General features: G+C 44.4%; 2 protein-coding genes across 12 annotated transcripts in view; one reads left to right on the top strand and one right to left on the bottom strand.

Annotated features, from left to right (window-relative positions):
* Slc1a1 (solute carrier family 1 member 1) overlaps window positions 1–6,851 on the top strand; it is a 65,500-nt gene extending 58,649 nt beyond the window's left edge. The window contains exons 11-12 of the mRNA XM_027406456.2: window positions 4,546–4,680; window positions 6,605–6,851. Coding sequence (XP_027262257.1) covers window positions 4,546–4,680; window positions 6,605–6,851 — 382 coding nt within the window. The remainder of the gene's footprint in view (window positions 1–4,545; window positions 4,681–6,604) is intronic.
* Window positions 1–25,691, bottom strand: part of Spata6l (spermatogenesis associated 6 like) — an 82,179-nt gene that overhangs the window by 13,571 nt on the left and 42,917 nt on the right. For 5 of the 11 annotated variants that reach the window (XM_027406447.2, XM_027406446.2, XM_027406451.2 and 2 more), the window contains 3 exons: window positions 24,577–24,661; window positions 23,562–23,663; window positions 19,640–19,842 (listed from right to left, as the gene is read on the bottom strand). The exons of 1 other annotated variant lie outside the window; for it this stretch is intronic. In XM_027406447.2, the coding sequence (XP_027262248.1) occupies window positions 23,574–23,663; window positions 24,577–24,661 (175 nt within the window). In that variant the 3' untranslated portion in view covers window positions 19,640–19,842; window positions 23,562–23,573. Of the gene's footprint in view, window positions 1–19,639; window positions 19,865–23,561; window positions 23,664–24,576; window positions 24,662–25,691 lie in introns of those variants that run through there. 5 more of the 11 variants (XM_027406452.2, XM_027406448.2, XM_027406445.2 and 2 more) reach the window with 4 other exon arrangements.

The following is a 25,691-nucleotide window of genomic DNA, read 5'->3' as shown; positions in this document are numbered from 1 at the left end:
TGGCCTAATCAGAGTCCAGATTCTTTGGCCATAAGAGCCCTGTGTAGAGGATCTAATACAACAGTTTATAATATCATGGATAGGTTTGAATTTTAAAGAGATAACTAGCAGTATGATGGAAGGCTTGGATGGGAGCAGGGACCACAAACTAGAAGATCAGTAAGTCACCAAATGGCCTCTATCAAGATATATATATAAATGTATATGTATATGTATATGTATATGTATATGTATATGTATATGTATATGTATATGTATATGTATATGTATATGTATATGTATACACACACACACACACACACACACACACACACACACACACATTGGGTTCACCTCTGAGTTAGCGAATCATAGAGCTGCCATCTGGTTTCAGGCTAAGGGCCAGGAAAAGGCTAAGATGGGTGATTTGAGCGCGTGAGAACAAGAGAAGCAAAAACAAGGGGAAAATGGTATATACTTCTTGACACGTTGAATTTGAATGCCTTTAAGAATTGTAGGGGCTGGAGTGGTAACTCAGTAGTTGAGAGAACTGCTTCCAGGGGACCCAAGAAGCTATCCATGCTGGGTAGCTCAAAACTGCCTAGAAATCCAGCTCCAGGGGAGCCAGTGTCTCTGTCCTACATAGGTGCCTGTACTCATACGCATATACCCTCATGTGTACAGGCAAACACACACACACACACACACACACACACACACACACACACACACAAAAAAAAAAAAAAAAAAAAAAAGTAAATTTAAGCCAGGCAGTAGTGGTACACTCCTTTAATTCCAGCAGTTGGAAGGCAGAGGCAGGCAGATCTCTTGAATTCGGGATCAGCCTGGTCTATAGAGTGCGTTCCAGGATAGCCTGAGCTACACAGAGAAAGCCTTTCTTGAAAAACCAAAAGAAAAAGAAAATTTAAAACACCATAAATTAAGAAAAATGATTGAGGATATAGATCTGAACTACAAACCCAAAAGTAAGGGTCAGCCACTTAACAGTGGTCATAGGACATGTGGGCGCCAAGTCAGGAGTCTGAATCAGTAACACTATGACTAGTTATAACTGTAACCTTGGGCAAGCTTAAGTTCTCTAAGCTCTGTTTTCTCATTTGTAAGTGGAGGAAATAATAGCGCCTATGATTTATTCAAATATGATAATTAGTAAGAGGATGTTTATAAAGTCTTGGTGCCTACACAGCGAGTCCCCAGTAAATGTTAGGAATGGGTGACATTATGCAGAAAGAGTTTGTAAAGAAGGGGAAACAGTGCAAAGCCTCAGAAAATCCCATTAGAGGTAGATAGGAGGGAGGAAAGGAGAACAGGAGGTAGGAGGAAGCCAGGGGCATTGTGGAAACCTAGAGTGGTTTATTTTCAAGGATTAAAATGGCTCAGTGTCTGACGCCAAAAAGAATTCAAGGCAAATGAAGACTGAGGAGGTGTTTGAAATGGCCCTGGTGAATTCTGCTACAGTTGTTTCCTAGGACGGCATTATGCAGCCTCTAGTCCTGTGCGGCCAATGGCTGACTGAATTGGGTAGCACAGGCGTGGAAGAGTCCCATCACTGCGGACGGCCCTGTTGGTTTGCACTGTGTCTGAGTGACAGAATGAGATTCCAGTTATCTCAGGGTTGATGAAACTGGGCCAGCTTCATTTATGCTTCATGCATACTTTATACATAGCCATATATACTCATACACATATGAAGTATTTGTGGTGTGCTTAGGTTTTGACTGTGAGATCATGTGTGGAATTTTCCATTCATATTGTCACATTAGTCTTAAATTTTGGAGCATTTAGGATGTTGAATTTCCAGAAGAGATACTGACATCATCGTGGTGAAGTTGACTGGGGCTACAGGAACAGAGTCCTCTGCTGATTTAAAGAATAAAAAGACAGGCAAGGCAAGGCAAGGTCTCAGCACTCAGCCAGATTTTATTGAAAACAGAAACACACACACACCATACCACACCACATAGAGAGACAAGCTCCCCCAGAAGTAAAGAGGATCCGGAAACCAGAATCTGAGGTTTTCCTGGCAGAGCCAAAACTTTCAAACAAAACAAAAGTTTGAGGGCTGATGAGTTCCCTTTCTCCCTCAGGATTGGCTGGTTTGGGCTGTTGCAAAGGATTGGGTAATCTGGACAAAGAAAAGCTGATTGGTTCCCACAATCAGAGCCCCTCCCTCCATGTAGAGGTCAATACTACATAGTCCCCTCTGGCAGGACAAACATCAAGTCTTTGTCTTAGGGAGGAGGAAGTCAGCCATCCTAAATGTTTATGGGAAGGTACATTCATCTGCCTAGAGCCCCTTTGCCCTGCCTGCCTGCCTACCAGGCAGCTGCTAGCCTCCGGGTCCCTCAGTGTGCTCAACCAGCAGTGGGTAGTGGCCGCTGTACTCAGAGCATCATGTGTATTGATCCTAGCAGAACAGCAAAAGCGGCATATTTATAGTTTGCTGCACAGGTACTATCCTGATCTTGATACAACTTTGTCTACATAAAAGACATCCGATCCCTCAAATCCAGGCAAGGAGTTGAGATCAGAGAAATGCTCAACTGCTGAAGAAAATGCTCATAGCAAATTGGCAGAACCAGGAATGGAGCCAGATGTGTCTGACTCGGACAGCTGTGTCCACACTACTTCACAGCCTTGCCTCCAATCCTGCTGCTCCTGCATGCTGGGAGAGAACCCTGTATCCCAGAAGCTGAAAACCTTTCTGCTGAAGCAGGAAATGTTGAAGCAGATGAGCAGGTTTTCATATATTTCCCCTTATCTGAAGACACAATGTTCTGAATGTCACACCAAAAGCCAGTCAAATGACAGAAGTTCAGTGAGCAAGGTCAAGGCTCAAGGGCAGACTGAATGGATTCTGAAGTCCAGCCTCAAGCTTGTAAGAACATGGCTAACCATGACATGTTGAGGCTTCCAAGGGGGATCAATGAGCCTGGGCACATGGCTCTTTCTACAAAGAAAACCCACTGATGCATTGTTTAAATTCTTTTTCAACCAGCATGGAAATAAAGTTGGATTTTTCCAAAGAGGTCTGAGGAAGGACGGCTCTGAAGGATGATGTAAGCCTCAAACTTTAGACATGTCGGTACAGCTCCAGAACTCTCTTAAGTCACTGCAAACTGGTAGCCATAGCCATGAAAAAAACTGGGATGTTTTAGTACTAGGCAAAGAGTCTGACTGGCTTTTAACTGGTGAGCAGCCTCTAGAACACAACACTAGGCAGATGACCAGGCAGCAGAATCTGTTTTCTGAGAATGCAGAGACCTTTGGAACCCAGAGGGATATGAATGTGGCTAGATCTGGGCTTCATCTAGTTTAACTCAGCAGTTTCCACACCTTTGCCTTTCAGCCCACCCGCATCTGGAAGTGGTACTTTAGCCTGAGGGTGAGGCATAGTTCTGGAAGTCACTACGGGTGTCCCTGCCAGCTCATTCAATTCAAAGGACTTTCAGAGCACAGTGAGCCTTGATTTCTCCAGAATTACCCAATTAAAATAAACATACTGCTGGTGAGAAACTGCTTATTGCCAGGAGAAAAATCCCTGTCCTATTTGTGTGCGCAAGGGGAATTTTGTTCAATACTTGGTAACTAAGTTCCTGTGGCAACCTACCCTGGGCTCCAGATGTCTCCTCCTTTGGCATAAAGTGCACCTGCTGGAATGAAGGACCAGTCAGGAATGCTGTACTTTGGATGGGGTCACAGTTTCTCAAGTCAGTGCCCTGAACAGGTGTTCTTGGGGAAGGCTAGAGTCTTGTGATATGGGGAAATTACGTAAAACCTGCTTAACCATTGCTCCATCTGTTTGCCTTCATCTCACACACCCCTGCCCATCTACTCCACTGTCCCTCTAGCCACCTTCCCAGGCAACAGAAATTCCTGGCGCATACTGAGTGCTCTGTAAATGATTGAGCAGCAGAGACTGAAGGAGGAAGGACACAAGTAGAGAGGGTTCTGACACTTAGGATGGAGGCTTTGGGTGGGCAGATAAAGCCTTGAATAAAAAATTCCTACCATCCTGAGTAATTCTGTCTCAGCATTGATGTCACTTGTTGCTATTCTATATTTCCTTGTTTAGGGTGACCTGCCAAATGCTTTCCTGCTGCCATGATATCCTGTTCCTCGTAAGCCCCAGGAGCTCCCATCGTGTGTGTGTGTGTGTGTGTGTGTGTGTGTGTGTGTGTGTGTGTGTGTGTGTGTTAGATGGGTGGATGGATGGATTATAGACAGATAGATAACAGATACACATGAGTCGGAACTGGTTATTTAACAGTAAGTTCTAACTGTCCACTATAGGAGCATGCTGGGCGTTGGTGACACACGCCTTTAATCCCAACACTCAGGAGGCAGAGGCAGGTGGATCTCTGTGAGTTCAAAGCCAGCCTGGTCTACAGAGCAAGTTCCAGGACAGGCTCCAAAGCAATGCAAAGAAACCCTGTCTTGAAAACAAAACAAAACAAAACAAAAACCCACTATAGTAACATAACAGTACCAGCCACGGAGCCTGTTTCGGTCTAACCCTTTCCTGCTATTGTGTTTTGGCTACAGTATCACATCCACAGCTGCCAGCATTGGAGCTGCTGGCGTGCCGCAGGCTGGCCTGGTGACCATGGTGATCGTGCTGAGTGCTGTAGGCCTGCCTGCTGAGGATGTCACCCTCATCATCGCTGTGGACTGGCTCCTGTGAGTTGGAATAAATACCCCTGCCTCTGCTGGTTGGGCAGGCAGCTTCCTAGCCATGCAGAATCTTTGCTGTGCTCTGCTTTCCTCCTCACAATGCCTAATGAGCCATCTGTTGCTGCTTTCGCTTCCTTTTGGCCAAGCCGTCTGGTTAACATGCTTAAATTTAACTCTTTTGTAACTTCAGCAGGGGTTCTCAAAAGCCAGTGAGCTCCATCAGCTCATGGTATAGGTGGTGGCACTTACGGTTAGAGAACAAGATTAAATAGGAGACAGTATAGTGAAGAAGTGGGGCAAGGCCCCGTAGCCATCCCCAGGTATCCCAGCCCCAAGTCGGCTTCATAAACACGGGACCACCTGCTTCGAAGTTACTGCATCTTTCCAGGTATCTTTGGAATCCTCTGGGCTGGTGGCATGAGCAAAGGTTTTAGCATACGCCTGTGTTCACATCCTCATCTGGTATCTTAAGAGGTTTGAGACCTTGAGCACGTTCCTTAACCACTCTGAGGCCCATTTTTATTTATGAGATGGGGAAAGTTATGCCTACCTCAGTAGCTTGTTGTAGGAACCAAATGGGCTCATCTGAGCCAAGTGTCTAGAAGTATGCCTGGCAGTTCAGTTCATAATCAACATACGGAAAGTTCTATTGTTGTGATGGCAATGAGTCAAACCACTTAGCCCCCAGACAGCTCTCTTCTGTCTTATACACACATCCCCCATACACAGAACATCTGTGTGAGAATTGCCCCCTTGATGCCCAAAGTTGAAGGTGGAGCAGCCTGGTCTTTGGCTTTAGTTTTGAAACACACATCTACCTTCCAGTACCAAGGTTGTGGCTCTACCCCTAGCCATCAGAGTTAAGTGTAGCTCCATACTGAACCTCGTTTCAGATTAGAGAGAGAGACCAGGTTGTACAATGTATACAGCAGCTAAGAGTGGAGAAAGGGAAGCAGTCATGCTGTGGAGGTTCTAACCATGTACCTGACTTGGAAGCCGTGACACTGCACAGAATGGGCATCTCAGGTAAAGAAAGAAACCAGGCTAATTTGAACCCTGGCTTTTCCTAGAAGCAGTGACTCTCTACCAAGGTAAGTGTAAGGCCCAAACTATAGGATGCAAGGATGCTAGGCCAGGACAGTCTGTGGTACTACTCCTGTTAGAAGGGCATCCACAGTGTCATATACAGTCAATGTTGGCCTTTCCTGTCTCACAAATGTCATCTCACCAGGGTCCCCATGTTCACAGTTTTCACCACATCCTCAGTATCAAAATGAGCACGCCCTCTGTAGGCTTTCACTATAGGCCTTCCTGCCACTGGCCTCTTCTCCGGTCTGCCTGGGATTACGACAAATGGAGGGTGTATCATAGAGGAATCCATCTCTGGGCTGGCCTATATCTTTTGGATGCTATGTTCTTCCATGTCTTTACCGGGTTGTTCATGGAATGACCTTATTTAGTAAAGAAATGAATACACCGGGGACACACCTGAGGCCTACATACTTGGCACCATCCACCCCAACCAAATGTTCAGATTCCCTCACCTTAGCCAAGAGAGTCCTTAATACCAGTGCATAATACCTAGGAAAGGCACAAAAACGAAGTCAGAGCTCAAAGACTTACTGAGTTCTGAGCCATCCTTGGTATCCTCCATGTATCTCTGTGGAGACCCCATTCTTATTTGGGAAAAAATGAGGGAATTTCTGGGGACTGAGAGGTCATTGCTACTTTCTGGGAGCATGGGCCAAGTAGAGCCCATTTTCTCATTCTGTCCCTTTGGGAGCCACCTTCTGCCCCAGGCCAGTGAGGCATCTGCCGAGCCAGGAGAACAGCATTCTGCACTGCACTCATCAGAAACTTTTCTTTCTCCACACATCAGTGGAGGAAGATGAAATCTGGGCCCATTCTGATTCTCCTGTCTCTTTGCCAGGGACCGGTTCAGGACCATGGTGAACGTTCTGGGAGATGCATTTGGGACCGGCATTGTGGAGAAGCTCTCCAAGAAGGAGTTGGAGCAGATGGATGTTTCATCTGAAGTCAACATCGTGAACCCCTTTGCTTTGGAACCCACAATCCTTGATAGCGAAGACTCGGATACCAAGAAGTCCTACGTCAATGGCGGCTTTGCAGTGGACAAATCTGATACCATATCATTCACCCAGACCTCACAGTTCTAGAGGCCCAGCTTTCAGGTGACTGGGATGAGGCAGACATCTCCACGGAAGCCATCTGGCAAACTCCAACATTAATGAATGAGAGAAACACTAAGAGTCAACTGTACATTTAGTTTGATAAATAGACCTCCAGATTATTTTCTATATTTGGCTTTATAGCCTTTGTTCTCTGGGTTGGGGAATTTGGGGTGGGGTAGAATGAAAGGAAATTGAGACAGTTGTATTATCTGGGTTTTCTAACTCTATAAAACAAAGTCTGGAAGTATATGATGCAGTTAACTGTTGGAATTAGGTAATGGATATGGAAGAGAAATTGCTTTCTCGTGCATAGACCAGTGTTTGGGGTTTTTAAACAATATTATTATTGGCTACAAATTTTTACTCAGGCTTTCTATTGGCGTGACTTCCTTTGCCTTCTCACTTTTTATAGATATGATGCATCTTAATAGCCCCACCTACTGCCAAATTTTCCATTTTGACCTCATCTTTAGCCACTCTCAAACTAATCTAAAGAAAAAGAAGGATCAACATAGTTCTGCAATAATAGTTTTAAGATAGTTGTGGGGCTAGGGGAAGGGAGAGGGTTTTTTATTCCATGTACTGTATTGGGATGCTGGTAGCTGTTTAGCCAGTGTTCAGTATAGAACTGTATGTATATGTGTGTATATTTATTATTTTCATACAATTTGCAAGACAGAGATCAGTAATGAACTATCAATGTGAAATAAGATACTCTCCTTGTACTTGAATCAAAACTGCAATTCCAAGCTAGACAGTGGTGGCACATGCTTTTAATCCCAACACTTGAGAAGCAGGGACAGGCGAATCTCTATGAGTTTGAGGCCAGCCTGGTCTACAAAGTGAGTCCTAGAACCAGCCAGGGCTATGCAGAGAAACACTTTCTCAAAATAAACAACCAACCAACCAACCAACCAAATCCCTGCAATTCCAGCTGAGGTGTACTTTGGAGCCCACCAGACCACCATCAGGAGCTCTGGGATGAGAAATCAAGTTGCTGGCTTACTGTGTTTCAGCCCTGAAGCAGAAATGTATTATGGTGAAACTCTATGATGGCACAGTCAATCATTTATAACTTCCAGGCTTAAGCTCCCTCCAGGGAGAGAGTCCCTGTTGGCAGTGAATAAATGCATTACAAAGGCAGCTCTCCCAAAGGCTGGATGTGCTCAGAGCCAAACAAGGCTTCAAGGCTTCATTCTTCATGTACACTCAGGTCCACTTCACAAGGCTGTCACTTCACTGCCCTTGGTCCTCTCTGCCCTGTGGGGCAGAAGCAACAGTGGCAAGCCATCTCCAAGTTGTGTTGCAAAATGGGCTGCCTAAATTGAAAAAGCCACATTGCAAGGTGACCAGCTATCCCTATACTGTATGCTTTTTATTTTATATATATTTTTTACTTTTTTGTTTTGTTTGTTTTGCGACAGGGTCTCTCTACATAGGACTGGATGTCATGGAACTCACTATGTAGACTAGGCTGGAACTCACAGAGATCCTCCTGCCTCTTCCTCCCTAGTGCAGGGCTGAAAGGTGGGCAGGGCCACCATGCCCAAAGGCATGTGCCATCATGCCCAGCTCTATACTGTATTCTTACAGAAAAAAACCCAGGACGTGAACTACCAGCACCAGTGGCTCAGGAGAAACACTTCTGTTCCCTCTGTCTCCTCCTTCAGAAAGGATTGTTTGGAGAATCTTGGCCATGCTACTCAGAATCCTCTGCCTGTCTTTCTCCTGCTCACTTCTGAAGATGGCTTATCAAAAGTCTACACTTCTGCCCTCCTCTTGTAAATAAATCTCAACAAAAACTTGTACTTAACATGGAGATAGATTCTTAACAGCCGTGTTTCTGTAGTATCATTAGCCACCTTAAACCCGTGGTTTTACATTTAAGAAGCCAGAAATTGTGCCAAAGATAGCAGGGAGTAAGGGAATGCTCAGTGTTGGCCACTTGCACCTGAAAGCTGCAAGAAAATGACACTGACTTGCTGACCAAGCACAGTTACCAAGGACTCTGAAAACTGGAGTACAAATATCTGTATTCTTTATGGGAAGTAAATCTAAACCTAAATGAAGTTGAATGAATACTTTATTTAGAAACAAATGGTTCTATCCCCCTTATCAGGTGACTCTCATTAATGACACTGGAGTTGGCAGAGCCGTTCACAAATTCACTGGGGTCATCCTTGTAACCAGCCACTTCACACACTGTGCTGTTAACTCGTGAAACAGGACGTGTTCCATTTCTTTCTCAATAAACACTTCTCGTAATCTTTGTCCCCTTATCTTCCAGCCTGCTATCTATTCTTTTACTTATCTGGCTAGATGTGGGAAGGTGAAATTCAGGCTAGTGCAAGAAGCTCTATGATTATTTGCTTTAAAACCAGAGAAGATTGCTTTGACATTTTTTTATCACCTTGAGAATGAAAGGTCAGGACTTGAGGAAAATATACTGATCCTTCATGTTTACCAGAGAGCATTACAGGGATGAAATACAGGCCCATTCTGGACAGTACAGCTCATTTTTTGTGGATGAAATGAGAATAGGATTTTGCTAGAAATTGCTATCATGGAAGACAGCCATATCTCAGATAGCGTGATGACTTGGTTCACTGAAGGACCAATCCTCCCCTCTGAGATAGGACCGCCAATCACAGATGGCAGGATTTGCAGTGCCCTTGAATGGGATGGCATGCTTCTACCTGAGCACACCAGTTATCGGCAAGTTCTGCAGAGCAACACTCATTTGTATGATTGATGGATATCAAAGGAACAGACAGTTTCCTGGGCCCCACTGAGGAAGGGCAGCATAAAAAAATACCAGTTGCTTTCTGGTCACAGGAATACAGGATAGAGTCTTGACTGCAATGTGGACATGGGGCATTTCCAACAACACAGCTCCTTAGTACAAAGTTTGTAACAGCTGGTGCAGCTGAGCAGAGGCCCAACACATGAGCTTAGCTGTCTCCCAAAAGAGAATGTCATTACCAATACCAATGGATGACTTTAATCTTTTGTAAGCTCTCTGGGTTATTAAAAACCCACCTCTGTACTTAAGTCACCATGGGAAATAATGTGACCTGCTGATCAGGAGAAGAGAGCAGAAGCACTGGTAGCTTTGCAGGTGATTAAGAACCTTCCCTCTGTGGCAGGAGGGAAGGGGTCAGGGTCCTGCACAGCCTTGGCTGAGCACTGATGCTGTACATCAGCACAGATACTCTGCAATTAGTAATGCTCAGAAAGAAACCACAGGAGACACACAACTGGTAGGTGTTGTGGGATATTTGCACACTGTGTGAAGATATATGGCTGTGATTCATTTAATAAAGAGCTGAACAGCTAATAGCTAGGTAAGTGGTATAGGCAGGACTTCCTGGTAGAGAGAGGAAATAGGAGGACATGATCTAGGCACACAGGAGACATGGAGAGGAAACAGGAGGTACAAGATGGAAGAGCGGTAATGCCATGCGACGGAATGTAGATTAATATAAATGCTTTAATTTGAGTTATAAGAGTGGGACAAGCCTAAGCTATAGGCTGGGCTTTCATAATAAGGTCTCTGTGTTGTTATTTGGAAGATGGCTGGCGGGATAGAAAAAAGACTCGTTACAGGTAGGCACACAACTCCAATACTCTCTTACCTTAGTGATTCTCCCCAGTAATTTTGCCCCCTCAAAAAAAAAAAAAGTGGACAAAAGGTTAAGGCACTTTCCCAAGGTCATATAAGGAACAGAGGTGGGGGCGGGTGATTCACTTTAATTCAAGTCTCAGGTGACCCAAACATTTTAAGACATTTTAGAATCATTGTAGAGATCTGCTTTACAGCATAATGACTAATTAAAAGTATTGTGTTGCAATACTTACAATTTTGCTAAGAGGGTTTTTAGCATAGAAGGAGGAAGGGAAAGAAGGAGGGAGGGAAGGAATAAGGGAGGGAGGAAGGCTTGCTTTGGAGGTGGTGACAGGGATGACCCTGTACAGAAGGCTATATAAAGTTACACACATTAAATAGCTTTTTTGCTTGGCAATCATGCCTCAATAAAGCAATTTAAATACATTAATAAAATCTTACATTGACCATGTGCTGGTGTGGAGCTAAGTATTTTACATGTACAATCTTATTTGTTCTTTTTAACATTCCTATTGCCCTGTTTTCCAGACGAGAAAGCTGACCTACCAAGGTACTTGCCCAAGGTCACCCAGCTAGGGCATATATGTGATTCCAAGTTCTTTCCTGGCTATCCAGTTACAGGGCTTCAAATTGCTGCAAAGCCAAAGCAGGGGTGTAGGATAGTATCCAGTTTCTGCTTTCAAAGTTGTTTGTGCTTTCTAATGTCATTTAATTTGCTCCAACCAAATTTCCTTATTCAAATTCTCCATCCCCATTTTCCCATTCTGGCTATGGGTCGTTAATGTATCTATGACCCTCCTTTCACCTAATGGCTCGGCCTCCTCTCATTATGGCTGTTTTGATAACACCAATAACATATCCCTCCACCCAAATTCCATTTAGTCCTTCAATCAAATCACAAATTTTCCAGAAGGGCTATCTGTTACAAAATCAGAGGCAGGCAGGCAGATACCAGAAACTGGAGCCCAGTTCCTCTTTCCCTTTTCTTCCACACTTTCTAAACTGTTCATCAGTTTGCCTTTATTTCCTCCCCCTGGTTAAAGTCTTGGTCCCCTGTCTTCCACCCACACAGCTCTCCTAAACCTCCAAGGTAACCAGTGCCCTGTTAGCAAAATCCAAACAGGTACTTCCCCAGGCACAGCCTTTGCTCTTCTGCAGTCCCCATCACCTTTGATTAGTCTATGTCCATCTGGCTGCTGTCTCTCACCTCCACATTTCCTGGCACCTTCTTAAGATGCCCTCCTCCTGCTTCTTATGATCTTGGCTTCCGCCAAGTGCACAGGGACCTTGGATGCTGAGGGATAAGGGAACAAGCTCTGTATCATTCTGGTCTCTCTGTGCCATTCCACCAGAAAGCTGGCCTTTACCACTATCACTCTCCATGGACTATTACCAAAACTATATGGCTACACGATGTAAGTGGCCATTGCCTGCCCTAGCTGCACAGCCAAACTTCAGATCCCATTTCCAGCCTGTACAGGGCTTTTGAACTTAACTTATTCCACACCAACCTCAGAACCTTTTCCAGAAGTCTCTCGAGAACTGAGAGTATTCCCAGAACACAACCATTTCCCCCTCATCTTAGGGTGATGATGGTTCTTCCTGCCTGTGAATCCAACAGAGCTGAGTTGTACGCATTTAGAGAGGTTAGTGCAATCATTTGAGTCCCATTGCTGTGGGCTTCAATAGGAAACCCCTGAGTGGACCATGTTGATCCTGACGTTGCTGCCCAAGATTCTGCCCTTTCGACAAGAATAGTAGAACATGAAAATCCTCTAAATCCTATTTACAACCATGAAACTTTCATAATGAGAAGGAGATTGAAAAAGATTTAAAAAAACAAAAAAAGGGTCAGGCCTCCGGTGCATGTGGGGGCCCGTTCTGCCGCTTCATAGCCCACTCCAAGTGCTCTGAGTGTTTCCTACTCTAGCTCCCCTGCTAAAAAAAAAGACTACTTGACCTCCTTGTTGTTGAGTTTATCTCATGTCACATCTCACAAAGAACACAGTTAGAAAAAGAAGGCGCCCACGTCCTGAGATCTGTCTACAAGACAATTATTCTTTTGGCCAATGTACAACTCCTATTACATCCTTCATGCTTACTTTACAGCTCATCCAAGGCTACCAGCCCCACTGATTCCTGGGAGGACCCAGACCCTGGTCCCCATCACACGCCCATCCACTTTGAAACACCACTAAGATAAGTTGCCTCTTGATTTCCCACCTCCAAACTTCGCCAGTCACTTCCAAACCCCAAGCAAGCTCATCAGAAAGCACTTGACTTTCTCCCCCTTAAGCCTGAGTGCCCATGACACAAAGTCTAGAGCCTTGAGGGCTAATATCTAAGACACTAGAAGATGTCACCAGGGGACAATTCCTCCTCCTTACACAGGCCATTGTCCTCTCCAAATGTCTTCTCCCAATCTCTTTCTGATTTGTCCAGTGTTTCTTACCTCCTGGAACACAAACTAATAACAATATTTTGTCACATGATCAGATATTGCCTTGTTTTATTAAGTTAATTCGAGACCTGGCTAAAAAATTAATGACATTGACTTCTACAAGCCTCACTTCAATCAATATCATTATTTTGTATGACTAAGCAGTGCCATGGCGTCTTCTGTTGCTTCAGAATTGTATTTAGAGAATCTGAACAGCTCATGGGAGACTGGAGGGGGTGTTACACGGTCCATCTCAGTTCCGAGCCACCATTATTTCAAACCCCCTGTGGTTGACAGTCACAAATCCATCCACTGAGTCTTAGCTTACAATACTTTCTGAGAACCACACTTAGAACATCTCGTTCCCTAGTAAGGATAGCAACTTTATTAGGAGACATCATAATGTGACCTCTCCCTTCCCACAGGGTTAGGTTCTCTACCGAGCACAGAGCAGGAACCTAATTGCACATAGTTAGTGAAAAGTGGTGTATCCCCCCAAGGCTGTGGAAGGGGGTGAGCTGTCAGCACTGGGACACAGCATGACCCAGTGCACAAAGGATGCCATCATATGCCTGGGTTGAGCTTCCTTTACGCAGAGCCGGATGGTCTTACATGAACTTCCGCCATGAGTCAAGCACTTCCACCAATAGCACCTACCTCTTACATTCTGTCCCTGGAAGTCATCCCACTAAAACAGGTGTGATATTTATCTCAGTTCAGAACACTGATCTTAAGTGTCAGTTCCTGAAGGAAAAGGAACAGGGAGGCTTATTTTGAAGGGAGGGGGGAAGAAGAACTTCCTAAAAATGCTATTTACAAACACAACATTTTTAAGGACAGGAAATGACAGAAAGCACCTCTTGTTGACACAAGAGGTGGCTAACCTCATTCTCAAGACTCTCAGGAGACCTGAGTTACCCTGTCACTCTGAGACAAATGATGAGTTAGTTTTTTCAAGCAATTTCTAGGAATCCTAGCCTTGGGGTCAATAAGGCTCATGTGACAACCAAGCAAGAAGTAATAGAAAACAACAGATAAGCCATCTGGTTTGGAAACAAGACAGATCAAAGTTTGAAAACCGGCTCTGACATTTGGTTTTCTGAGCCTTGATGTCCTTAGCAAGAAAATGGGAGGAAATGATGTTTTCCTTAAATGATTATAAGAGATGGAAATAATAATGGCTACTACTTGATGGGTTCTGCTATTGTGCTGGGCACTGATTTAACATACTTTTTAAATGAGTCATCGCATTTCAGCATCCTGAGGCAGATAGTATCATAGCCTCCATTTCAAATCTAAGGACACTGAGGAATTATGAGGGTATAGTATCTGTCCAAGGCCCTCACCTTCAATGGCTCTAAATCCAGGGGCTCAATCTTCACACCTCAGTTGATATGCTCGTAAAAAAGTGTTGGACACAGCACATGGCAAGAGATGCCAAGTAAGGGGACTAGTGGATGAGAGCAGATAAGGAGTATACAAAACAGAAGAAAGCATGTGCGTCTATGTTTGTGGCATTTCAGGTCCCACCCACCCACAAGAATCCCAAGACAGATAACGAGGCCTCTAAAAAAAAAGCGACTCTCTAAATCACCCCAAAGTTGTCCTTTTCCTAACCCTTTCCTGTGGAAGAAAGTAAGACAAATTACCCCCCATATCAACCCAAGCTACTCAGGACATACAATGACACATCCTGCCGGGTTCAAAAATATTCCCAACCAATCACAATCAAAAGCCCACCTATCTGCCCTACAGATTATATTTCAACTCTCTCACCTTAGAGCAAACTCCCTACATTGCCAGAGGTTTCCCTTCCCTTTCAAGTGCAGGTCTGGGCTATAGAACTTGAGCTTGTTAGGCAGGTTCTCTGCCACTGAGCCATAGCTTCAGCCTGCCTTTTCTTTGTTTGAAAGTCCTAACCTAGGTGTGTCTTGGGGCCAACAAGCTCCAGAATCCTGATCACTACTTCTGGGGCATCCATGGGAAACCCTCAGTGCTGTGATTTTGGAGTTCTTGGTATGGTCAAGATGATGAGAGGACACACACACAAGTCCTCAGTCATGTAAAGCAAACCTGGCACCACGTATGTTGTGCTGTCTTATGACTGTACAGCCTTAAGGAGAAGGCAAAAGCTACAGACTGTGACTGTGCCCCAGTAGGGGATTCTTGTGTGTAGATATTTGATTATTAGCTGCAGGGCATTTTAAAAATAAAGATAAGGGATAGGGAAATGGCATTAGGTACAAACAGCTGAGATGTCTATTTATCATATCAATGTGGACCTGGCCACCAGGTTCTCCCAGCATCCCTCAGTTCCCGCATGTTACAGGGTTTGACTGGCATAGCCCACCCCCTATCCTAAACTCCAGCCCAGGAGTTGGGCTACTCTTTCCCCAGCTGCCCTCCCTATATAACCCAGCCATTTTGGTTACTTGGTCCTTTTGGTCTACTCTTTTCCTTCCTGAGGTCTGGCTCTCTCCTCTCCCCTCCCTACAATAAACTTTCTTTTCCACCATACCTAAGAACAATCATGTCCTTCCTTTTTTTATTTCTTCTTTTTTTTCCCAATTAGATGCCTCGGTGGGTAATAATGCTTATTTGCCAGCATGAGTAACTGAGTTCAAATCCTACACACCCATCAAAATGATATGCTTTGGGTTCAATGAGAGACACTGTCTAAGACAATAAGGTAGAAAGCCGTGGAGGAAGACATGTGATGTCCTGCTCTGGCTTGTGGGTGAGCACTCTTTTGTGAGTAGAATGTCACATTCACATGTGTGCACCATATCATACATATCACACACAAAGATAAGAAAATCAGGTAGGATATTATACCTGGAATAAAGTGCTTGGAAGGCTGAGGCAGAAGGGTCATAAGTTCTGACCATCCTACATGAACAGGGAGAGTCTGCTTCAAACAACTAACAGCAGGAGACGTGGCAATGTACTTGCCTCTGATGAGCAAGGCCCTGTGTTCAGTCCCCGTAACTGGAAACAGAATGGACTTAGAGAGATATTGGTGGAGCATTCTAAAATATCAGAATCACAGGGTGGAAATACCTGGGACTAGAACTCTGTGAAGAGGCTCTGTCAAGGTGTCTATTCTAAAAAGGACCCATTTGGCACACATGTAAACTCATTTGGACCCCATTCTCTATTTCTGAAGGCAAAACCAAGCATAGGTTCTTCCCTCTGGTAAAGTAACTTCACCATTATAACTGGGAGCTCCAGACCCAGTGTGGAGGGAGGAAGAGTCCCAGACCAAGGGAGCAAAAATCATAGTCTCATTGTCAGAAGGACAAGAGAAAGGAGAGAAGGTCCCTACAAGAACTGAAAACCGACAAGTGCTGGAATGGGTCCCCTAATCAAGAAGAACGATCCCACCTGGCAGTGCTAGCAGATTTGTGGGTCACAGCACGGACTGAAGGCATGCCCTGTTTGAACCGCAGCAAGTCCCTTAAAGGAGCCTGGGTTGGGTATGGAGACATTGAGCAGGGTCCCAACATCCAGGGACTAACCTGACTTCCCACAGGTAACTCCTCAAGCTTCTCAAGTTAGCACCTAAAACCATTTTAGGTCAGATATTATTCTTCATGTTCTCCTTTATATCTCTGTTATAATTCAAAGCCTACAGGATTTATCCAGTCTGGTGAGCAAAGAGAAATGGTGTTGCTGTGTAGAGGCTATTCTTAGAAGGCCCAGGTTCAACACAACAAGGGATGCTGTCCCAGGAGCTTATGCAAACCCAAACACTGTGAAATGTATTTGTAAAATATAGTCCTGGATTTGCCAGATCTGCAACTGTGAAAGTCAAGAAAGGGATTATAAACCAAAACATGACAGGTAGGAATTCTGTTTCATTATGTTTAATGTTCTCTTTTATTGCTGTGAAGAGACACCATGACCAAAGCAAATATATATATATATATATATATATATATATATATATATATACATACATATGGGCTTGCTTACAATTTCAGAGGTTTAGTTCATTATCATCATGAGCTGGAGCAGAGGTTGAGAGCTACAACCTGATTCACAGGCAGAGAGAGAGAGAGAGACTGGGCTTGGCATGGGCCTTTAAAATCTCAAAACCCATTCCCACTGACACACTCCAACAAGGTCACACCTCTTAATCCTCCTAATCCTTTCAAATAGTGTCATGCCCTGGTGACTAAGCATTCAAAAATATGAGCCTACGGGGGCCATTCTTATTCAAATCACCACAGTGATACAGCTCTCCCCATAGCAAGCCAAACTCCCATCACAAAATGATCTATGCTATCCTAGACTCCAAAAGCAAGACTCCTGAACTTCAGTCCTTGCTTCTGTAAGGATCCTCAAAGCTTAAGTAGTTCCTTGAAAAATAAAAAGTTAAAATAATTTAAACAATAAAATGATCAGGTCAGAGAAACTTGAAAGGGGCATAATTGAGAAAAAAAAGGGGGGAGGGAGGGTTTCATATAGAAACGAGCATTTATACTCTTAATAAATTAAAAAGTCATGCTGAAGCCCCACTTGCCTGCCCCCCAAAAGGAACACCAGAGGTCTGAGCAGTTAAGAGCACCTGATGCTTTTGCAAAGGATCCAAGTTCAATTCCTAGCACCCTTGTTTAGCAGCTCACAACTGCCAGTAACTCCACCTCCAGGGGGATCTGACACCTGTGACATCTGCAGGCACCTGCACTCATGTGCACACAACCACATATACATAAACAATAGGAAAAATAAGGGTTTTTTTGTTTTTGAAACTCAATACTGAATGTCTCAACTTATATTTTAACAACTGAAATTAAATGCAAATTCATTAGGGCTGACTTGCCTCAGTTGCTCATGCAGGCAACCCTCTTCTAAGAACTATACTGAAACCTTATCATGACACAGGTTTAATTTTAGTAGCTTTTATTTTTAACAACTATTTAAAATTCACATCAAAATAGCAAACGGACTGTTTCAGAGACACCTCGAACATTTCAAAGGACACATAACTGAGGCTTCCAAAGGTGGAATACACCTTTATTTGGCTGAAATTCTGAAAGAACTCTTAGTTTTGTTTTATTTTGTTTCCAGACTATCTTTTTTTGTTTTGTTTTAATATTTTTTACTCCTGATTTATCTTTGAAAACCCATTACTTAGGCATTAAAACAAAAACAAACAAACAAAACCTGGTTCTCATGTGTCTTATAAAAACTAAAAGGTGTTTGGTGTACTGTGTTTATTCGTTTGGGGTAGAAAGACCACATGCCATAAATTAGGTAGCTTATAAAGAAAAGATACTTGTTTCTCATAGTCCTATCAGTCAGGATGTCCAAGGTCAAGGAGCTAGCAAATTTGAAATCTGGTAAAGGTCTTTTCTTGGTTCACCGCACTGTGTGTGTCCTCATGTGTTAGGAGGGGCAGAGTTCCCACAGAAGATTTTACACCTCATCCATGGGACTCTATCCTTGTGACTCACTGGCTTCCCCTAAAGCTCCATTTCCTAATGGTATCACCTTTCGAGTTAGGATTTCAAGGAGACACAAGCATTCAGACTGAAGCAAACGAGGTTCTAAGAGGGTGGAAGGAAGGCCGCATGCCTCCAGCCCCCTTCCAGATCTTCCTCTTCCGGTTCCCCCAGAATGCCTAAGCATTTCGTAACCACTCCTACAGATGAACTTGAAGTCTAGCTCGGTGGCACTCTCTGTGGCATCTATTTACTCAAAGCAGTTCTCTCAGAAAAATGCTTGCAGAACATCTTGTTTCTGATCTATATTATTAAGAATTGTTGGGAGGGGCAATAGGAAGAGGGGATGGTTAAAACTGCAGAAATTAGCACCTCTCGAAAATTCATCTTAGAAAGTTAAGCTTATTTAAAATGAGACCTGAACTCTTCAGGTATTTATACTCTTTTCCTGGGCTTGAAGGGACTTGATGTCATCCAAGCCTAAAACAACAACAATAACAACAACAACAAAAAAATGAAACACAAAAATCAGATTTATCAAAACGAGACAATCAGGTTGCTGATCTTTTCCCAGTTGGTTTATTTATCATTATTTCCCTAAATAATCAACTCTCTGGCTCATGGAAGACAGTTTTGTTACACTTGTTTCAAGACAGGGTTTCTCTGTGGCTTTGGAGACTGTCCTGGAACTAGCTCTTGTAGACCAGGCTGGTCTCGAACTCACAGAGATCTGCCTGCTTCTGCCTCCCAAGTGCTGGGATTAAAGGCGTGCGCCACCAACGCCCGGCTTAATATATTTTTGTAATGAGTCTCTCTGTCCCACCAGCCATCTCCCAAATAATGACACAAGTACGATGTTAATTATGAAAGCTCAGCCTATAGCTTAGACTGGTTCCTAACTAGCTCTTATAACTTAAATTAACCCATTTCTGTTAATCTATGTTTTACCATGTGGCTTTTTACCTTTCATTCTGTCTGCCGGACTCCCTCCATGTTTCATTGGCGTCTCCCTGAGCCTTGATTATCTCCTCCTCCTTCCACTCTGCCAGAAGTCCTGCCTATACCTCCTGCCTACCTACTGACCCGACAACTCTTTATTGAACCAATCACAGTAATATATCTACACACAGTGTACAAATATCCCACAACATATTTTCATTACAATTTTTAAAAATGCTTTCCAAACGGAAAAGCCCCTGATATACTTCTACTATGTTTCCCAGTTTTCACGCTCAAACACAAATTCTCCAGATGACAAGTGTGAATGAGAGCCCCAAACTGAATTTAATCAACAATTCTTACCTTGGGCACAAAAGACTGAGTATAAGGTTTGATTTAATGGGGGGGGGGCTAGGCACAAGTAACTCAACCCGGACAACAAAGAATGCTGTTCGTTTCTCCAGGGATGTGTCAGTGTCTTGATGACTGAGCCCTTCATCCTTCTTCAGTTTTCATGAATGTTCCCTGTGAAATTTGAAGATCATATCTACATGTGGTATTGAGAAAAAGGTGAATAATAGACACAGCCAAGGAGAGGAACATGAACTATCCTACCCTTAGACCCAGCTCAGTCTCCCAATTGCCTGTTCTCTGGGCCCCTGCCCCTACATACCTGGTTCAGAATACAACAAAGCATTTGACCTCTTTATATAATAGCATGCAATGACAGTCAGAGCATCTACCTCCCAGTACTATGTGTGCAGTTACTGAAGTCCTTGGTTCATGGCAAATGTGCCCAAACCTACTGGATGTCATTGAATGGGAGGGTTAAGCACGTTCCAATCTGCTGTTCTGTAGAGCAATTGTTGAGCATGCAAGGGTGTCAAGTTTGGAATTAGGTGATGTGTGGGTCTTCTGAATTTCCCATTCCCACAAAACTCAAGTCTACTGTACACATCTCAGTCTTAAAGGGCATATAATTTCCTAACAAGCAACTTCCTATAGCATTCCAGGCACTGGGCACCACTGGGGTTAAAGTGGTTTGGAACAGAGCATGGGCTCTATGTTTTCAGAGCCCCCCAGGTGATCATACAGATCTTTGAGACTGTAGGTCTGGGAATTTGCTTACACCTGTGTGATCTGTTGGATGCTGACAGGGGCTTTTTCCAGGATGAAGGCAGATCAGTCACCTACAAGTCACCAAATGACAAGTCCCTTGGATGCTGGTGCCCAAATCTATATGGAAAACACTGACTGAAGGAAGTTGGGCTCTGTCGTATAGGGTTGCTTTGCTTTGGGCTGTGGTGGTAACAGATGTAACAGATCCTCTAGGACAGGTGACATTAAAACCTATGGCCACAACTGTCTCATGAGCTGGGGCTACAGGTGACACCAGGATCGGAAAACAGCACTTTAAACCATCAATTTAACCTTTCTCTTTTCTTGTCATACTTTCTCGTTGTTGTTCTTGAGTTTTCCAAAAGGCAGGAGGCTACAATTTTCCCTGTCTGAGGAATTTCTGACTTGAGTTCCTTGATTACCATCTACTTAGAAGCATGACGGTGAGGCTACCACCTGCTCCCTCCCACTAAGGGTTAGCTCCAGATAAAATCTAGAAGCAGATGGGGAGACTGTAAGCATTCAGTGGGCCAGAGCTGGTGCATGTAGTAAGCACCCACACTCCACCCCCAATGCAAAGAAAATGAGGGCCTGACACTGCTCTCACTCAGTGGGACTGAGACCATCAGAGAAAACCTTTGGATCCCACCCCCACAGTCATGACACTAGACTTGGGCATCAGCTCACTAAGGGCCAGATCATAGGAATAATCATCTCTTCAAGAGAACTTGGGGTACCTGTGGAGTTTGGAGGGGTCATGGGATTTTCCTGTTTGTTCATGGGGGGGGGGCTGTGTTTATTTGGTAGGGAATTTTCTCATTTTTAAATCCACCTATAGATAATCCACCTATGCCCCAAGTCCCATGTCCTGACACATCGGAATAAAATACATTGATGCCTCTACCCACCTCCTTTCCATTCCATGTCTACCAAGACAGACAATGGGACTCCATGTTTGGGTTCAAATTTTCTTAGTATTTAGGTGACTAAGGATCTTTTTAATTTTTCTTGGAGGCTGAGACCACAAGGGAGCCAGGACAGGGAAAGCTGAGCACTGTGAAGGCCTGCTGTCGGGGGGGGGGGGGGGTGTTACCAGAGATTGGGATCTGTCAATGGAGACCTAGGGAAGGCAGAGCAGAGACACATAGCAGAAACCGAAGGGGCTCTGATGTGTAACAAGGAGTCGCCCACTCTGGAATTCACCCACTCTGGGTGATTTCCCCAACCACAGGGTTAGCTCCAGCTCTCCTCTCACATGTCCTTGACCTTGCTTCTCCCCAAGTCTACTGGGTCACTCCTAAGAAATGCCCAGTTACCTTCAGAGTTGACTAGTCTTCTTTGGATTTGTTTCTTTCAACCCGGAGACCCCTCCCTAGTTCCATCCTTTGGGATCCTTGACATACTAGGGATCCAGGACTCAAAACGTAACATTAATCAAAGGAAGAAAGGGCACTTCTGGGAAAGGCCTATGTACGTCTTCCAGACCTTACGTGGGGACTCATGATATGAAAGAAACCCATTTTCTAAGACTGAATTGGCAATGGGGGTGGGAGTCTATTTTACTTCCTTCCTAGCCCCCTCACATCAGTGTCTAGAAATCAGCTTTATGAAACTTGACTTTACCCACATAGAAACTCAGTGTAATTTGCCATTTGGTGACTACGTGTGCTATGTTCCGTGTAATAGCCTAATGAACGCGTAGAGACTCTTGCAAGGAGAGATTAAGTTACCTAGAATCTACCCTTTAATCTACCAAGCAGAACGTTCTAAAGAAAAGCCCACAGAATAGGCAATTATCAAGATATCCTCCTTCTTTCATGCTGAAGGCAGAGAGCCCTGCCAGCTCCCTGCCACCCCCGCACTCTGGGCCAGGGTGAAGTATAAATGACCCTTGAGCCTGACAGGGGAAATCTAGCATGTCATCCCACTCTCCTTCATTGCGTAAAAAGGCCTGCTCCCTTCTGATGGCTAGAAGACATAACACGATTACTCCTAGGGGAAACCTTCAAAGGCAGCCCCCTCCCATCAGGGTACCAAAGGGCTGCCATTTACACATGCACCTACTCCTCATCATTCTTTGGTCATACTCTAGCTTTGGAAAGGCAACAGAATACAGCAATTCAGTATCATAGAGTCCTATCAATCATACTCTTGGCCCTGCCACTGACTAACTAGCCATGTCACTTTGAGCAGGTATCTGGCTCTCTGTACCTCAGTCTCCCTACCTTCAAAAACAGAACTTAGTAGAAACACCCTTCTCGTAGGGCTGTAAAAATTAAACATTAATTTAGCTCATGGCCAGTTCTTGACCCTATGTAGGAAATACATAAAGAAGAGTGAAAAGTCAGTATGATAGCAGAAACCAAGTTCCCCAGCCTCACCCCCACCCCCAGAAATCCAACTTGCAACCATCTACAAGCAAACATGTCACTTTTGAAGAAAACAATTGTTAATTGTAGCATTGGTTAAGGAGGAAAACTACGGGAATACCTAAGAAATGATGACCCACCACCCTATGGACAAGTACCTTATCACATATCAGCATTCACATAGAACTATACTTGCTAACAACTACTCTGGGGGGGTCAAAAGATGTAAGAACAAAGGATGAGTGTGAGAGCAGGGGCCCTTGCTCAGGATCCCTGCCCAGTGTGTGTGATTTGGTTTCCTTGTACTGAGCAAATGCTGACTTTCCATTTCCTTCTACTATAAAAGACTGATTTTAAACAGTAATAATACATTGTTTCTGCTTTGGAAAGAAATGCTAAAGGCTTTGTGTTAGAAGAACAGGGCGAGGCAATGGAGACTCACAGATGAATGGAAGGTTCTCTGTTTGAGTCAGGAAATAGTACTCCAGGTGGCATGTAGAGGACCCAAAGCAGGACAGGAGCTGAAAAGAATCCTCTACATAAAGAGGGAGGGGGTGTGGGACACGGAAATGTGACAACTGGCAGGTCCCTGCTATCCTGTTCCACTGAGATGGGCTGGATTGGGGGGGTTGGGAGTTCTCAGAGCTCCTCACCACCTCCTCCACATTTCCTAGGAATTTCAGTGACAGCAGGAGACAGGCAGAAACTGTTTTTAGCAAACCACAATAACGAGCTGTACTTAAGCTGCTGACTTACATGAGATAGTAGTTAAAAATATCTCTGTCCATGCTGTGGGAATGTCTTCATTGGGCAGCTTGGTCTTGAACAGATATAATTTGTCTCAGGGATAAAATCTTCCTATAATAAAACACATCCAGCAATTACATTATCCGGGATGCAATAAAGGTTGGTAATACCCAGACAGGTGGCTTTCAGTGTGAAGAGGTTTGTGTATCCCCTATGTGCCATACAAATGGGGTCTCGTGTGTGTGTGTGTGTGTGTGTGTGTGTGTGTGTGTGTGCGCGCGCACACGCTTCCTACTCTCCATCTTAAGGGGATTTGTTACCTTTAGGTTAGGAAATAAGACTAAGTCAAAGCTCTTCAGAGAGGAAGAAAGAAACTGACTACTCCCATGGGTACCATGACCAATACCCACTTAACAAATGTCATCCTGCCAGCCTAGTATAAGCTGTGTGGCACGATCAGCTCCAGAGACTCTGGGCCCTTTTGATGCTCCACTGGAATGCCTTTAAATTCAGGTCAAGACCTGCAAGCCTTATTTCTGCAGGAAACATCAAGTGCTGGGCATATCTGTCTGCCTTAGGTCAGAAATCCCCCTAAGACTACAGAAAACAACAAGCACCAAAACACCTAATTAAATATCGATGCCATTTCTTCCAGATGTGGCCCTACATGGGCCCTCACATAAATGTGTTCTTCTCTGTGTTGGGACCACTGTGAACAGAGAGAGAGAGAGCACGGGTGGTTCGTTGGAGCACTCCCAGGACCGCTCTGCCTGATGACTGCTGTGCCGAACCAACTGCTCACATTAATCTCCTCTGGGTCCCTTCCTCTGGAAGCCTGCCCTGACTCCCAACCATGCAGATACCTGCCAGGTCAGGCTCAGGACAACATGTTCTCTCCTGGGTCAGTGTCACAGTTTCACGTGGTTTCTATGGTTACTTCACTGATGTCTGCTTCCCTCACTGGACTTCGAACTCCAGTTCCTACATTTACCAGCAAGGATCTAGTTTCGACAGAACCCCTAACCTTTGGGTGGGCTCTGTGGGATGTCAGGAGGCTGCATACACTCTCATGGATCTTCTCCCACGTAGACTGAGAATGAGGCTGGAACCTGCCCAACAGAGTAAATGGAGTGGAGCATTATGCAGCTACTAAAAAGGATGCTAACTTAGAGCACTTAAATATGAGTTGAAACTTAACCGTAAGCTAAAATGTCAGTATGCAAAAATGGTACACCTATGATTTTAATGCTGGCATCAAACCTACATGTGAGGATCGTGGGGATACAAACCACCAACATGGTTAAAACGTGCTGTGCTTGGTGTCTGCCTATGAGCAGTTCTTCTTTGGACTCTGCTGGGTTTCAGGAAATTCGCTAATGAAAAAAATCCTGATTTTCAACCCCAAATTATATTTGAAAATCTTAATCTCAATTGTTTTCTGCCATAAAGGCTTTACTTCAGTTTAAGCCACTCGGAGCCCAAACTGAAGCACAAGCTGGATGATGTCTTCTAGCTTCCCACACACTGCGCTTTCTCTCTTCCACAGACCCCTCTGTGCAGAAAATCTGCAGCCTTCCCACCCGAGTCCCTGCTTTCATTAACTCCCAACCACTCCCCTGGGATGAACTCCATTGCTGATTTCTCCAGCAAATCCCACTGGTGTGCACCACCACAACCGGTTCCATTGCTGATTTCTCAGGAGACCTGCCCCACCCCGCAGAGGCCAGCTGATCCATATGTTGTTCAGTTCACAAGGCTTCTGACAGTGGACACTGGACACTGTCCCCCCCCCAGCCCCGTCTGGTTAATGTGTTCCCTAGACTGAGACCCAGGCGGAGACTTGGTTTAATATTTCATCCCAGACTTAGTGTGGTGTCACATGCCTGTAATCCTAGCCCCGAGGACACTGAGGTGGAAGGATCATGAGTTTGAGGGTAGCCTGGGCTATACAGCAGAACCCTGTCACAAAAGGCCAAAAGTAGAACTCACCTCAGATCACAGTAGGTATTGAATACCACAGTGTGGTTTAAAGAGTATTGTTTGAGGCACTGGAGGGCGACTTGGTAGTTCAGAGTATTTGTTGCTCCTACTGAGGACCCAGGTTCAGTTCCAACACTCACATCCTCTGCCCCACAACCA

Source organism: Cricetulus griseus, chromosome 3 (genome assembly GCF_003668045.3).
Source record: "Cricetulus griseus strain 17A/GY chromosome 3, alternate assembly CriGri-PICRH-1.0, whole genome shotgun sequence".
NCBI classification, from domain to species: Eukaryota; Metazoa; Chordata; class Mammalia; order Rodentia; family Cricetidae; genus Cricetulus; species Cricetulus griseus.
This window is presented reverse-complemented; position numbering and strand designations above follow the sequence as displayed.